General features: G+C 42.1%; 1 protein-coding gene across 10 annotated transcripts in view; it reads left to right on the forward strand.

Annotated features, from left to right (window-relative positions):
- DCUN1D4 (defective in cullin neddylation 1 domain containing 4) overlaps positions 1-16,265 on the forward strand; it is a 36,510-nt gene continuing 20,245 nt past the window's right edge. Inside the window, exons 1-4 of one of the 10 annotated variants that reach the window (XM_072334187.1) lie at positions 1-108; positions 8,926-8,996; positions 9,962-10,001; positions 15,911-15,940. In XM_072334187.1, the coding sequence (XP_072190288.1) occupies positions 84-108; positions 8,926-8,996; positions 9,962-10,001; positions 15,911-15,940 (166 nt within the window). In that variant the 5' untranslated portion in view covers positions 1-83. Of the gene's footprint in view, positions 109-375; positions 516-5,607; positions 5,703-8,925; positions 8,997-9,961; positions 10,002-13,458; positions 13,552-13,666; positions 13,720-13,822; positions 13,992-15,910; positions 15,941-16,265 lie in introns of those variants that run through there. The other 9 variants (XM_072334190.1, XM_072334196.1, XM_072334195.1 and 6 more) reach the window with 9 other exon arrangements.

Below are 16,265 nucleotides of genomic sequence, written 5' to 3' on the forward strand. Positions count from 1 at the left end.
GGCGGGGGGCGGCCTTGCCTGGGCTCCGTGATTGGGAGAGGGGCAGCGGGAGCCGGGCCGGGCCGTGTGTGCGCCGCACGAAAATGCACTCGGATGCCGCCGCTGTCAGTGAGTAGCGGCGGGCCGCGCCGCGCTCCCATGTCCGCTTCGCAGCGGCCCTGGCCCGACCCGCCCGCTCGGCTCCTCCGCACCTGGCCGGGCGGCGCCCCTCGTTCGCGGCGGAGGGCGCCGGGCCGGCGAGCGCGGAGCCGGTGCGGGGAAGGCGGCGGGCGGGCAGGCCGGGGGCGGCGGGCTGAGGGGCGGCCCTCGGCGGGCTCCGGGCGGGCAGGAGGGGCCGGGCGGGGAGGGACGCGCGGCGGTGGGGGCGGCAGAAGCGGCGCGGTGCGGCTCTGTGGGGCTGTGACGCAGTTTCCCCGACCCGGCTGTGAGCGCGGCCGGCTGGGGGCCGCGGGCGGCTCCAGAGGGGCGGCGGGGAGGAGCGGACGGAGGGACGGCGGCGCTGCCCCGCGGGAGAGGTGCGTGCGCGGCGGGGGGCGGGCGGTTGAGCGGCTCCTTCGGGCCGCCGCGGGGGAAACGGGCTGCGAGGGGGGAACGGGCGGCGCACTGTGGAGGCGGAGGATCTTCCGCCGCTGCCCCGCGCGGGCGGCCGGGGGCGGAATAGTGGGGGGGGGGGGGCGTCGGACTACAACTCCCGGCCGCCCCCGCGGCGCCCAGAGCCCCGCCTCCAGCGGGCCGCGCTCTCAGCCCGGAGCCGAGCGGAGCCCCCCGGGCCGGGTCCGAGCGCGGCGCTGCGGGCAGAGCGGGGCACTGGAAGGGCCTCGGCTGTGGGGTGTCGCTCCTGGCTGCGCTCTATGAGCTGCTCCCGGTGCTGTGCGGTCCCCAGGGGGATTCTGGGAGTCACGGCTCCGGGGCGCTCTGTGCTGCAGGGCTTTGCGAGCGGGGGCCGCGGCCCTGCGCGGTGAGAGAGGGCCGTGCTGCTGGGCAGGGTACTGGGTGCCGGGCGTCAGGAGGGGCAGCGCCTCGGTGGGACTGCGCTACCCGAGCCCGCACTGCTCCCCTGAGTGAGGAACTGGGCAGGAGGGGCCGCGCGGAGCCCGCACGGTGACGTTATGTAATGTCTTCAGCAGCCCTGGTTTATTCTACCTTTGTAGTTAGGGATAATTACGCGGTGGTGCTGAAGGCTCCCGCTGAAGCAGAAACAGCTGCCTTACGTTGGAAATAGGGGGATAGTTTTTCTAGAAAGTGCCTTTTGTTGGCTCCCCTCGCAGTATTCTCTGTGTAAAAACCAGAAGGTGCAGGGCTGTATTACGCACTTGTGGGCTGCGGCTGCAGATGCTCCAGCACTCCCTAATGGAGGGTGCTGGAGGTGGTACAGTGAATTGCTTTTGGTTGCTGCATAGAACACACGGAGTACTGCTTCTCATGCTTCAGCTGTTGCTGTCTTCTCCTTCAAAAGGTCCCATGCAATGATTCCATCTTCCACTACAATACACAGCAGGGCCTTGAATTGCATAGACGTGTATATGTGGTATTTTCAATAGGGATTTTCCTGAATTAACTAGTAGCATTACGTGTAGATTCATAGCCAATGAGTTTTCTTCATTTATTTTTTTTTCCTCTGCAGAAATGCTTGAAACAAGAATTAGCATTTCTGTTGAGTCTTCTTTTTGATCCTCTCTATTCTGTTAATACATTTTTGCTCAGTTTTCTGTGACTAACGTTTTTCCCCCCACGTTATATGAGAAGCACAACTTCCCGTTTCTCCTCTTAAAAGTTTCACGCAGCTCCAATAGACGTGATCAAAAATGCTTTCTATTTGCAAGGCAGTAAGTCAGCTAAAGGCTATAAGCTGAATCAGGCAAGAAAACAGCCTTCCTCTCACAATTTCTCTTTATTATTTTGTCTCAGGATGGGATTTTATTTGTATAGTTTTAGTACTTGGTTTGTTTTTGTCTGGGTAACTTGTGCTACCTTGAGGTGAGTTGTTGATTCTCTTCTTTAGTTTTTCCCCCTTGCTTTGGAAAACAAGGGCTTCCCCCTGAAATCATTACATCTCAGTTCAGTTATTTGCCTCTTCAAGCAGGAGAGGAAATCATGCTTGAGTTCTATAATGTTCTTTATGGAAAGCAAAGAGGTGAGAAATAGGGTAGATGCACACCTTTTGCACTCAGTTTAGATATTAGAGCCCTTAATGGTGCTGATGTGCGTCTTTCTGCAAGGAGTAATGCTGCTCACAATGGCTTAAAGCAGAATCCTCGTTTTAGAAGTACCTACTTGCAGATCTCGTGTAAGTGCTTGTTAAGAGTTGTCCATTTTTGACATTTTACATGAAATTTAAGTCTGAGATTAAACCAAATTTCTCATTTTGGCTCATAAGGAGATTAAAAAACAAATAAACAAAACCCATCCAGTTCGTGCAGTGATTTTTATTTGATTTTAAAATATACATTGCTTTTAGGGCCACGTTCCTGTGCCATTTGTGGCGGGTGCCTGAGGGCACAGGCACTGCTGCAGCTCATAGCTGAAGCTTACAGCTTCCGTGGCTCTGCTGGTGCGGGGCTTTAGAGGAGCACTCTCTAATCCATCAGTCAAATGTATCTGGGTTAACTCTTACCAATTGCTTAAATTGGCTCAACTGCCATGGTAGGTTTTTTGCCTGCATTTGCTTGGATTAGGGAATGTGCCTATGACCTGTGCTGCTGGCAGAGCTGTGGGATCTGTAACTTTTGGCAGAGAGGAGGAAGCGAGCAGCTGGGCCAGCAGTGCTTGTGCCTGCTGTAGCTGTTTGTAGGCTGCTGCAGTTTCATCCTGATGTACCGATCCGTGTGGTGCCGGACACCGTAGCAGTGCATGCCAGGGTTGCATTTCTGCTGAACTAGCTGGAGCGCAAGACAGAGAGTTTTTATTAGCTTTATACCCTTTGTAGGATGGCAGATGATACCTAATCTGGCATGAAGCTGGGAGCAAGGCTGGCAGTCTGTGCTGTGGCCATAGCATCCAATGACACAAAGTTAACTCATTGACGTATTTTGGAATGAATTTGATGCTAGAGTAAGAGAGTGGATGAGTACTCTGCAGCAAATGGGTGCACGCTAGCTATGTATTAAATGTCTCATAGCTGCATTTCCCCTGTCCTTTTCATGACGTCAGGAGCTTGAGACCTCTGAAATACTGTTTGATTTTGTAATGTGTGCTTTAGAAACAGGTTGAAAAAAGATGAGATTACCCACTGCTTTGTTCATTCTTTGCCATCTGTGCCTGGTCATTCCAGTTCTGTGATAACCTGACAAGAGTCTCCTCTAGGAATGCTTATCAGGCACATTTAGTGGGTACACAAGCTGTGGTATTTGCAGCAACAGAAGCAGATGTATTACACCACAGATGCATGCAGTGTTAGGTCTTTGGCTAAAAACCAAAACAAAACGCGAGCCAGTGTGCAGAGTTTATTTTAAAGTGCATTTTATAGGCTAGCTCTGATTTGTTCCTATTCAATTAAAGATAAATGGCCATTCAGACGAAAGGAACAGCTATGCAACATGTCTGCTGCTTAAACTGCTCCGAAATTCTCAATGAACTTTAAACCCCAGTAGCTCTTTCTGTAAACAAGCCTCCAGGTCAGGGTGCTTATTACATACCTGGGTAAAAGAAGGATTGGTTCCCGTGGAAGAAAGATTAAGTGCTTTTCCCTTTTCCTGTCTGCTTAGCATGCAGTAATTTCACAGTACTTTGCTACAAGTAGTGCGAGTGGCTGCTGCAACCAAATGTTGTGGTGAGGGTTTGCATTAAGATGATAACCTTTAAGTTGAGCGTGCTGTCATTTCAGCCATATTTTGTTGTCAGGGCTTTATTTTAATAATGTGAACCACTGTTTTTCTTCAGGATGTTTTAGGGTGTAGCATTTGGATGATGCATGCCAGCTTTCACGCGTGTATTTGTGCTGTGTTGGGTGTTGAGTTCAGAGCTGTGGTACTCAGGTGCCCACAGGGGTTGTACCCTGCAGCGTGGCGTTGGGAATGGCAGCTCCTGCTGTTCCAACAGCCAGCAGGGCTCAGCCTGCTTCTCTCCCATTAAACTGGGAGCCCTCGGATTCACTTCCTCTGTCTGAATCATGCCCTGTATTCAGCTCCATCCAATCGGGGAACTCCGTGTGTGGGAATAAAGCAGCGTGTTTCTTTCTGACTTGAACTTTGTGACAAAGCTGCAGGGATCTGTAACATTGTGAATTCTCCCTCATTTTCTGATTGGTTAAGAGCAGTGAAACAGAAGCAGAACAATCTTGCGAAGGTCTCGGGAACAAAAACTGTACTGTAACCCTCTTGTAGAAGTTGTAGAGCCAACACCTGTTGTGCCCAAGCCCCATGGAGAAGTCCAGTCGCCTGGTTTAAGGCAGCCTCGATTTGGCCGTGGGCTCTGACAGTGACTTCATCCTCCCTTGGACAGGAATGCAGTGTCAGCTCCTGGCTGCTCCATATGCTTCTTGTACTGCACTTGGGGATCTCTGTCTTTATGTGTGTTGTTTTCCTGTCAACGAAGACAAAACTGATGCATGTCTTTCATTTGTTTTCTACACTCAAATATAGAAACTCTGCTTTCTGCGTGTAAGTACTGAAGGCTTCCACCAAATGTAGGCATTGAGTCTGAACTCATTAGTCACTGTAAGCTGTTGTGCCATTAGGATGATTCTGTAAGCAGATTGGGGAGCATGACATCGTGTTATGATGTGGTTCATAATGATTACATGATTTTATTGGATAAGTAAGGTTTATTCCAAATCAGGGAGGCAGTACTTCGGACGATTATTTCTCCTATTGCTACAAGTTTTCTCCACTTCTGTTGTTTGAAGGACTGTATTAAATAATAATAATTAGTAATAATAATAATAATGAAAAAAAGGCTGAAACATTCCATTCTAATTTTCAGGGCATGAATCTGCCCGGTATGTGTTTCTGTTTTCTGAGAACCTTCTGGCAAACGACAGCATTTATGACTGCTGAGATTTATCCAACAGTATAACGATTACTATGACTCCTTCCAGACTTAAGTTCTTAAAGCAGAGTTGCATCTATAGCATTTATGTGTCGTGCCTGTCTGGCATATTTTTAGACAAACTCTTACTGTTAGAATTTAGACCTACTGCTACTTGAGATTTTCTATTTGCTGAGATTATCCAGAAGCTTTTAATGGAAGCTTGGGAACCTACTGCTGGCCTGTGCTGGTGCTGGTGCAGGTTTGGTAGTAGGTGATGGCTGTGGTCTATCAGAGCTTTAAAGTGATAATTTTAACAGCAGGAAATAAGCTACAGGTGTCAGGCAGGTATGTGTCATGTGTGGGTGGGTGCAGAGTTGGAAATATTCTTTTGAGGTATTCATTTGTGGTCTCATTGGAATAGTTTGTTAGCACGCTGTTTCCTGTAATAAAGATTACATTAGTCTTTTTTTGTTTCTTTCTGAAAACATGACTTCATGGATTTGAATTGGACATTTCAGATAGAAAGTATTCAGCTTCCATTCACTTCTGCCATTTGCTTGTATTTAAGATATATCTCCTTTCCCCCACAAACCCCTCAATATATAAACTTTGTTGTGTTTCATTTAATTCTTAGATTTGTCTCAATGAAGGATGTAGAGCTACTTTTATCATAGTGTGTTAAGGAAAAAAAGGCCAACCAGCTGCTCCCTCCTTTGCCTCTCCAGAACTGTCAGGTCTGTGGTGTATATTCTAATACTAAAGTATTTTAAAGGTTATTTTTAATCTTTTTGCTTCCTACAATTAATTTGTGTGTGGCTGGGACTAGTTAAATAGCCCAGACATTAACAATTGTTCTTAATGCTAATCTGTGCATAAGGGTGAAGTGCCATTTTATGAGGCTGGTTCTGGCATTTCTTTCCTTTCTGGCTGGATTTGCAATTATTTTATCCAGATTTTTCTTCCTTAGCTGTTGTGTTGTGGATTATTTCAAGCTATTTAGCAGCATTTGGGATCTCAGTTACTTCAGTCCATTGCTAAAGACAGGCTAGTATCTGCAAGAAAAGCAAGCATGTATATTTGTGTTGGTTTGTTTGTTTGATGGAAACCCCTTAGGGTTTGTAACATAGCATGTCTTTTCTTCTGTATTCCTGAAGCAAGCAGCTTCCTCCAAGTTCATGTTTTTCCTTTACTGTAGTAATAAAACCAGAATAGAATCATGGAAGGTTGGAATCATTGAGGTTGCAAAAGACCACTATGCTTATCTAGTCCAATGATTGACCCATCACCACATGCCTACTAACCACATCCCTCATCCACATAGTTATTGAGCACCTGGAGGGATGGTGACTCTACCACCTTCCTGGGCAGCCTGTTTCAGTGCCTCACTGCTCTTTCTGAGAACAAATGTTTTCTGCTATCCAACCTGAACCTCCCCTGACACAGCTGAAGGCCATTACATCTTTGTAGTTCCAGGCTGATTGATCTGCATTGAAGCTCTTGTGTTCAGATGACAGTGACTTTGCCTAGGCTGACTTGCTTCACATGGAACCTATACCAGCTGCTGCTGGGTGCAGAACTGCTGGCTGGGCAGTGATGGAGCACCCTGAGGCTGCAGGTAGCTGTTCAGCAGTGCTTGATGTGCCTGTGCCTGGTCCTTCTGCTGGCTTTCCACGTGGTATTACAAGAGTGTGGGAAGGAGGATTTTTCAGATTCTGTTCAGTGAAAAACAGTTTTTTCGAAGTATGCCTTTTCAATGTTGCGTAGTACTTTGTGTGCCTGTTGCTTGCAGTGTGGATACAACACTGTGACCGAGTTCAAACGGGAACTTGAGCTGCAATTAAATTTCCCAATTATTTTGGCTGCCACTCATGTTTGCTTCTATACCAGTAGCTGACAAAGCAGCTTATTTTTGGTTTTGGATCACATCCCCACTTTGGAAGCATCCCCTGTGGAGAGACAAAACTTTGGACTCTGGTTTTGTTCTCGAAGCCTTAATATCCACCAGTCTGTGTACAGCCAAGATGTGATGCTTGTCATGTATGAGTTGTAGAGTATATTTGTGCAACTCCTCCAAGTCTGTCATAATTATGTAAGGTTTTCTAAGTACCATCCAATGAATGTGTGAAACATCCTGCTGTGAATGCTGTGTTTTGAGGTGCTTAGGAATGCTTTATTTCCAAGTCAGTGCCTAGTAGACATAATCCTAGTTCTAGAATATATTTTTTTCTGTCAAAGATACTATGTCAACTTACTGCTTAGTATTAATTTAGAAGAAAACATTTGCTTAACGTTATCCAATTGGCGGCTTCAGCAATCACTGGTTTGTCTCAAGACCTACATTCTTTGTAGATCTTAGGCTGTGCAATAGGGGAAACTGTAACATTTGTGTTCTGAGGAGCTCCCTCTGGGCTGGCAGTTTGCAAAAACACCTTTCCTCGTTTTAATCTTGCTCTTCTCAGAATAACTCTTAACCTGTCTTCCCCTCTCTGCACCCCCAGCTCCTCTCCAGTAAGAGGAGACGGACTGTTTCTGTCTTGGTATAGATAAATATATCTGAAGTTTGAAATTCCATCTCTGGCCTATCTGACTTACAGAAATTGTGTTGCTCTGATGGGGAATGGTGGAGTATAGGGTAAGAAATAAGAAGTTATTGGGGAAATGAGACTCTCCAGATAAGGCATAAATAAAACCTGTGATTCTAAGGGATATCTCTTTTAATTCAGCATGTTGAGAGAATTCCGTACTGATGTGTGCAACGAGTGCGCTTCCTCAGTTTGTTCATTTTCACTGTCCCAAGGATCTGATATTTAATGCAGATTGCTTGTCCTTAGATCCTGGGTCACCTTCAGTGTATTTTGGGAGTGTTTCCTTGGAATGAAATGTGGGAATTGCATCTTTTCCTTACTTGTGTCTTTTAGGGGGAAGCCGCATTTGCTGGCAGAAGCACTGCAGCCATTAGCACATAACAGTGACGCCAGGCATGCAGAGTCGCATTCTGCTTGTGGTGTTTTGCTTGCCAAATGGGACATGTCTCTGTGTTGTCAGTGTTCTCTTCTGCCCAAGCTCCGGTGGGGCTGAAAGTTTGCTTTTAGTTTAAATGGAAGTATTTTGTAGTGGTTTGGTGCCTTTTACCTCTCTCAGATGCTCTGTGTCCAGCTTCTGAGACTCATTCTGGTTTGCATGCTTTCTGACTGGATCAAAGTGGATCTTTTTTGTAATTTACATCTTAACTAGTTCTGGACTTTTTTCTAGCAAAAGGAAGTGACTTAATAGAGCAGAGAAGGACCAGCTTGTCTTTGTATCAGCTGAGGCAAGCTCAAGTGTTCGTTTGTGAGACAAGGAAGCAAAGCAAATCTGTGTTAGGGCTTCTTTCATGAAGTGTCAGAGTCCTTCGTTCTGGGTCCTGTTGGCTTTGGTCATAACTGCTGTATCATGACTTGTGGTTCATTACATTGAAGTCATGTTTCAGCTGTGTGTCTTCCAGTAACTTAGTTTTGCAAGTAAATGACTATAAAGACAAGTGCTTGTTTTATTACCTTTTAAAAAACAGTGTTTTCAATGGTCATTTTAGAACGTTACAAGATAATTAAATTGCTTTTGGATGGAAGAGGAAGACTGAGTAACATGGAAACTATGTAATAATTCTTCATCTTAAGGATGAAAGTTGCAAACAATATAAATTTATCACATTTCATATAATTTTGTATTTATCTGTAGTTCTGTTTTGCAGAATATCATCCATGCCTTCAGAAGAATGCATATGTAGGATTTCTTCTGCAGATTTGACTTAATGTTTTCTGTTACATGTTGAAAAGATCGGTGCAGGAAAAGGGTTGGCATTTGTCTTATAGTCTTGCAATGGTTTGATTGGATTACCAGAATTTATGAAGATCTTGATTGTTGCAGCTGGAAACCAAACAGTTGAAAACTATTTTTTTCTTGTTTTCTCCCCTCTAGATTTTCAACTGAATTCTCACCTATCAACACTGGCAAATATTCACAAGATTTACCACACCCTCAATAGGCTGGTAATGACTTGCCATTTTCTCTTGGTGGAACTGCTGGGGTGATAGGTCACAATGTTTTTGTGGTTGGTTGCGCTTCTAAGAACTATCACTGCCTGTTTGGCTGAGAGGCTGTGGGAATCTGGGAACTGTGATAAACAGTAAATACTGCTGAATGGTTATACGTCAAGGTTCAGAGCCGAGTTTTAGCCATGTCAGTGCATCATTGGATTTGAAGTTTTTTCCCCAGCCAAGTTTTCCCGGATGATCAGATGATGGTAATCCTTATTCCGCGTACAGCTTCCATTTGTACATTGCAAATGTGGTGGAAAAGTAAAACAAAAAAAAACAAAGGGGTAATTTGTTTCCAAGGTTCCAGCTGAGTTCTAACCAGTTTGGGGGAATATGTCTGTGTGTTTGGCCATAAGCAATGCCACAATTGCGGTAAAGACTCAAGTCAGGTTTTCTAATATGACATTTATTCATGGAGTCATAGTATCATAGTATCATAGTATCGTGCGAGTTGGAAGGGACCTTAGAGATCATCGAGTCCAACTCCCGGGTTTCGAGCCCCCTGTGTAGCGAAGCGGCACTTCTACCCCTGCGCCACAGGGGGGGGATTCGAACCCGGGCCCTCCAGTGCCGCAGGCAGCAGCTTAAACCACTGCGCCACTGTTAAAAAAGCACTGCAAAATTACCCATTCAATGCGTGGTTACTTTCACTCTTCAGACATGATTTGTTTTTAAGTTTAAAAGTGTTTGGAAATATTTTTCAAATTGCTTGCAGATTATCCTTGGACTCTTTAGATACATTTGCAAATATAATTGTTTTGGTAAATACAAACCCAAAGCAAAAAGCCTCTGCAGTTTTAGCTAAAAGCTCCTTAAATAGTGAAGATGAATACTAATATGGAATAAGGGTTAAAAGGTTACTAAACTTATAGAGATTAGGATCTTAGTAAACTGTATTCATTTCTGTTCTCTTGCAGAATCTGACGGAGGACGTTGGTCAAGACGATCACCAGACAGGTATTTAATAAGGATGCAGTAGAAATAGATCACGGCAATTTAATATTGCTTTGTGAAATGATTGTCTCTAGCATTATGGAAACAGATTTTTAGGAAGCGGAGGGAGTTTTAGAAAGCAACCACAGGATTGTTTTTGTCTTTTTTTAAAGATTTCTTCAAAATGTTTGTGCTTTTAACTTCCCCACTTGAGAACTGACGGGTTTCAGCAGTGTATTATTTTACAATTTCTTTGTGTAAGTTCTTTTAAGAAGATCTTACGACAAATTTCTCTCACTCCTTGGACTCAACACATCAGACTAGCAGAATAGCCATGTTCTTACAGTGTTTTGACTCTTGAGATTGCATTAGTGAGAACAGAGCAGAAGCAAGGCCTCTCATAGCTATTGTGTTGCCTGTGACCGAGTTTAAATGCTGTGCTCCAAACAACCAGCTCTTTTTTTTTTTTTTTTGAGTGATTTTGTGGAAGGAACTTGTTCCTATTTCTTGGGTAGATTTTCAGTAAATATCTAAGGGCTATTTCTTAGTTCCCAGTCTGTTTTCTGCTCTACAAAATGTCATTGTTTTTGAGGCCATCATCTCAGGTACGTGGTACTAGCTTGCTGCCAAATCTTGATTCACATGCATTTGTGCTTTGTGGCTTGATATCTTTTAATGTGTGCTGCCTCCTTTTGTGCTTGTTCCTTAAAGCCGATGTCTTCCTTGATTCCTTTTTTTTCTTCATTTCTTTCTGTGTTTCAAGCATGATTCTTAAGGAGGAAGGAAAATAACTTGTTGGCTTCAAGCCCTGATATTTAGCAGAGCAGTTCTTCAAAACTGGCCACATCTGTCTTCTCATGTCTCAAAGTTGTTCTTTCCTCTGAGGTGCTAGCTATGTGTGCTGATGTTACCCTGAGCACTTAAGAAAGTGAGGAGAGCTGTTTGCTTCTTCTGGAGATTTCTGGAACAAACTTGTAACTCTACCGCTCTGTTGGCTTAGAGCAATGAGAAGAGATACGCTGGGTTGGGATCTGACAGAACTCACGTGTGGCTTGTGCCACCTCCTCCATACTGACTTCGTTTTGTAGTTAAACTGTCTTACCCCACCAGAAGGCTTCTATCAAATGTTTTCTGTCAGCGTTCTTGGTGCTTTCATACCTGAAGTTAGCTCATCGTGTAAAAGCTCTGCAGAAGAAGTTGTCAGATGCAGTTTTGACAGACCTGCTGCCATCCACTTGTTAGAACTGATGTCCTCTTCTGTCTCCTAATGGAGACTTGGAATTTTCCCCTTTGTGACCTAGGATCTTGAACAAAACCTGGATGCATTCTTATTTAGCACATGAAAATGTGTTCTATAGTCTTTTCTAACTGTTGATTGCAAAACTGTTCTGAAGCATGAAGTATTGGTTTTGAGGCAATCAAGTTCTGTTACTAATCAATAAGACTAAGTAGGTGTGCTTAAAGTATTGGAATTTCTCCTCTCTTGCTTAGCACTACCATCATAAAAGGACAGTTAAGAAATCAGCCTTAGCATTCCCATTATCTCCTTGGGAACATATTCAAGTATGTTGTTGATTTTAATGTACTGCTTTATTCTGACACTTGTTGTTATTGCCTGGTTTGTGTTTGTTTGTATTAAGCTGTTTTAAAAGCTTAAGCATACTCATTGAATGAGTTTGGATGCAAAATTCCAGTTAATAATGTATTTTGTAATAATTGCTGTAAAAAGAGCCTTTCAAACCAGGAAAAAGTATGAAATGAGAGCAGAAAGTAGGAGTTGCTACTGGCAAATTCTTATCTTCAGATTTCATTCTAGTGTTTCTTCTGCTTCTGCCCTGTTTTATATCTCTTTGCAGGAAAAGATGAAGCCCTCATGTTTGCATAACTTCCAGCATTGAGTTCAGTTGAAAAGTATACTTGGCCTTCCTCATGTGAGGACAAGTAGACGTGCAGGGGGCTATTTTGGTCATTGTGATTATAGTGCAGTGATGTCTCATGTGCCCACTTGTTAGGTGACTTGACACTCGTGGAACATCTTACAGGAGAGTCTTATGTAAGTCTGGAAAAAACTAAGCCATCTTTTCCAAATCATTTGATATAATTGTGCCTAAGTTTTCCTAATTTCTACTCTCTGGTATTACTGATGGTGTAGTAAGAAGTGTCAAGACCTATTCATTTTATTACTCACAGAGCTGCATAGACCCTGTGGATTTATTTGGGATTCTACATCTAGAACTCATTTGACAGTCGTGTTAGTAAGTCTGCTGTGAAGGTTTCTTTGAGTGTTATCAGACCCATGTAGAGATTTGTTTTGGTTTGGTTTTTTGAGATGTTTTTCACACTTTGAGTCTTCTGGAGCACGTCTTATCCTTAGACATTACTGTTATTTTTCTGACGTGTATCCTGGTTAATGTTGTTACAGTGGAGTCATGTATTAGGTCACCCTGAAACAATGACTTATATCTAAATTGAGCTGAGACTTCTAAAAGCTGTTTAGAGAAATTGAGCTTTCAATTTTAGGCTACCCTTTATTTATAACGAACTTTTAATGCTTACTGTATTCTTTCAAAGCAGGTATTTTGGAGCTAACAATAAATATGCTGGACATCTAAATTATTTTAGACAAATTCTATCTTTTCTAAGAATTAGCGCTCCTTTTCTGGAACCATAACTTAAATATTTAAGAGCTGGAAGATGTTTTTTTCAGATTTTCTTCAGTGATTTGGGAACTATCCGGGACTTAATTTCAAATTATCTCACACATGACAATTAGAGTCTCATAAAATGTGTTAGCATTGAGTGTGTTTATATACACCTGACAAATAAGGTAGACTGTAAATGTGTCATGGAGCTTTAAGTTAGCAGCTGTTTCTAAGGGTAAGATTCACCAACAGTTGGACTGATTAAACTGTTTGCTCTTTTTTTTTCCCCCCCTCCCTTTTATATGTATTAACTTGGGTATTTCCCTCCTGCATTTGATATTAGCCATTTCTGTCATGCCTATAAATCCAGCATCTTGTCAATAGCTCACATTAAAGTCTTACTTTGATTATTAAATTGTGACTTGTTTACTTATCCAGACTAAATGTCTGTACAAGTACATCTCCTGCTGTCTCCTCACTGTTTTAATGTGAGGTAATGACTTCAGGGGAAAAAATAAAAGGCTTTGTTGCTTTTCTTGAAGTTTGGAAAGGGGTGGAGGGGAAATTATTTTGCTTCTGCTCTTTTTTTTTTTTTTTTTTTTTTTTTTTTTTTTTTTTTTTTTTGTTGTGTTTTGGAGAAGAAAACCCTTGTAGAAGTCCAAAGCTGTTGTGTAGTGTGGAATTCAAGATAGAGGAGGTGATTTTTTCCCTCTTTACCTGCTTTTACAAGAAGATTGTAAATGGTTTGGTGGATTTTCTCATCTCGTATCTGAAAAATGATGATTGTTAACAGTGTTGTGGTGGTCACTGAGTGAGTTGCTTTATCTTTTCCAGTTACTTCAGCATTCACAGTTTGTAATTATTTTTCTTTGGAAACATCCATCTACTTAAACATCAGAAGAGCGAAAGTGTTTACAGTCGTTATCTGGAGAGTAGGTGAAATGATGTGTCTTTAAATCTCTTCTATAGGGACCCAGTTTGCAGAATTCTTTTTAATTGACCTCTGTTCTTTCTTTTTTGTTTGTTCTGGTTTTGTTGTTATTCTAGGAGTGTCTCTCCCTTGTGGTGCTTATCTTACATACTGTTTTATATTTCTTGGGGTGAGTTTTAGCTCTTGAGTTGATTTATCTCTGGTAACTTTGTTTCCTGCAAATTTGGAAGTACTGAATAGAACGTTTGGCAAACAACATTTATACTCGGCAGGCTTTTGGCTCCTGGTGGCCTATTCAGCAGCCATTTGGAGGCTCTACCTTGCAAATGCTAGCTTCAAGTGTCAAAAAAACAGTGAGAACTAGGAGGGTTCTGCCAATCTTGAGTTGAGACCCAGGAGTAAGAAACTTTGAAGATAATCACATCAGAGGAGCTGCACTTGGTAAGTAAAGTTCCTGTCAAACTTTGCATGGAGTCAGAGAGAGCTGCATGTGTGTTTGCAGATGATCAGACCTGTGGGAAGTGAAATGAGTTGGGAAAGCCCAGACATTAGTAAGGTCTGTACAGAAAAGGTTAGTATTAATGCTACTTAGTGAGCTGCGCTGTGAAATAAGAAACTGCAAGAATTTAAATGAAGCTGCATTTGGATAGTTTTTAACTTTAGGTGGAAGTAACAGAAATATCCTGTTTTTTTAACTTTAAGAGACTACAAGAAAATTATAACTACCCTTCAAATTCGATATACACTGATTCTAGTGACAAAAGTAAATATTTTTTCAAGTAATGTACTTGCAGTGTGGTTTTCAGTAGTTTATAGATCAATCATTCAATGGTTAAAACATAGTGAAGATTTAGTACAAAACTAAGCTATTAAGGTGTTAAATCTCTGACAGCAAGTAGAATGTTTGTCCACTCTGTGTCTTTGTGTGGGGGTTGAGCGTATGCATTTAATAGCCATGTACCAATTTCTGAGCTCTCTTCTCTTTCCTTTTCTGTCAGTTTGATAACTGCAACTAGATACATTCAAACCAAGAAAGGGTGTAAGTTTTCTTTGTATGAGTCATTGGAGAAATTGGGGTGCGATGAATTCTCTTATCATTTTAAGACTTCAAACAGGAATTCTTGGATTAAATTTTTTGGTTTGTCTGGGGTTGCAGAGCTGATAAAATTATTTTCCCATTCTATAACTTTTATTTATTTTCATCTTCTGCTATGCATCTCTCTTCACAGAAGCCTTGCGTATTTCTTTTCCCAGTCAAATAACAAGCATTAGCAGGAGTAAACTGGACAAATTCGAGGGGGTTTGCTTTGGTAGTTTCAGTTATGTTTTACCAGCATCCAATGTCTGTGGCATCATAAATAGATTTCTAAATAGGCATACAAAAACAAAGAAGAAAGAGATAGTTTTCAGAGGAATGAGGTGACTGCGGGTTGTATTCAGGTACTTGAGTACGTACGTGCTTTCCAAAATAATCTGTTTGTTAGCACACACTTTGATTTATTAAGTTTGTGTCTGAGTTTGTAGTTTTGAATCTGTTGGCTGTTTGTAGCCATCTAAGTTCTGCTGTCATCTTAAATGTCCCTAGTTTGTGTAGGTTTTCGAACACTGTTTAGAAACTTGATTTAAAGATCAATAGACCATCATACTTTGTTTAATTTATGGAAATAGAATTTTGTGGTACTGTTAGTTTGCAGGTATGATCAGATGGAGCTAATGCAGTCATAAGAAGAGGTTCATTAGTTTCTTTAATCAGGGTAGTAAAATGCTTTGGGCATACTATGAAATTTAGGTGGTCTCTGGTTTATCTGTTTCAACTATACTTATTTTTGAGAGTATGATTATTGTTAGTATCCTTTTATTATATATTCAGGGTAATGCCTTTAGAAGTACATTCTTCTGACGTAGCCATTATATTTTGATATGACAGAAGCTTGAGTACAGTGCTGGATTTCATTTTAATAACTAGTTAAATTATATTCTAAAAGCACAGTACTCTTAAAGCTTTCTTTCTAAAAGACAGTGTAGGTATGTCCATGCTTTCCTAGGAGAGTTGCTTAGTGGACAAAAGGGAGAAGAAGGAGGGGGAAAAAAGTATAGGGAGAATTTATAAATTGGAACTAGAGAGATAAATTTTCTTAATGAAAGCGAGTGTGAAGGTAAGACCATAGAAGGCATGCTAAATCTAAACTTAGTTGAAACCAAATTTGTTAATGTTGGTAACTGGTATGACCGTATTGCCTACTATAAGAAAAATCTTTACTTTTATATGTCTATTAGTTTTAGTGCATGTTTAAAATAAAGTACATGTATCAAAGCCTGTGAGGCTGTAAGGTTCCTTACATGTGTTTCTCCTGTAACAGGAGAGAGTCTTTCAAAGATACAGAGAATAGGTAAGAATAAGACTGCCATTAGTATTTGTTGGGAATTGGGCCTCTGATTTCAGTCTGTTCCCCTGGTGCCAAGTGGTAGTACAAGTTTTATTGCCTAATTCTGTACTGTGATTTAAAATAAATGTTTTTGTGAACATGTTAGTAAAGCAGAGCTAAACTTGGATGCTGTTGAAGCTAAGAGAAGGTAGCTTAGACATGCTGTAGTTCTTCATATTTTCTTGCAAGTTTCTTTGGCATCGCTTTGTTTCCAGATTTTTATACCTCACCTCTCCCTTCCTTTCCTTCTAAGATTTCTCTGCATAACATTTAGAGCTTTGTTAGCTCT

This window comes from Excalfactoria chinensis, chromosome 4, assembly GCF_039878825.1.
Source record: "Excalfactoria chinensis isolate bCotChi1 chromosome 4, bCotChi1.hap2, whole genome shotgun sequence".
Taxonomy (NCBI): domain Eukaryota; kingdom Metazoa; phylum Chordata; class Aves; order Galliformes; family Phasianidae; genus Excalfactoria; species Excalfactoria chinensis.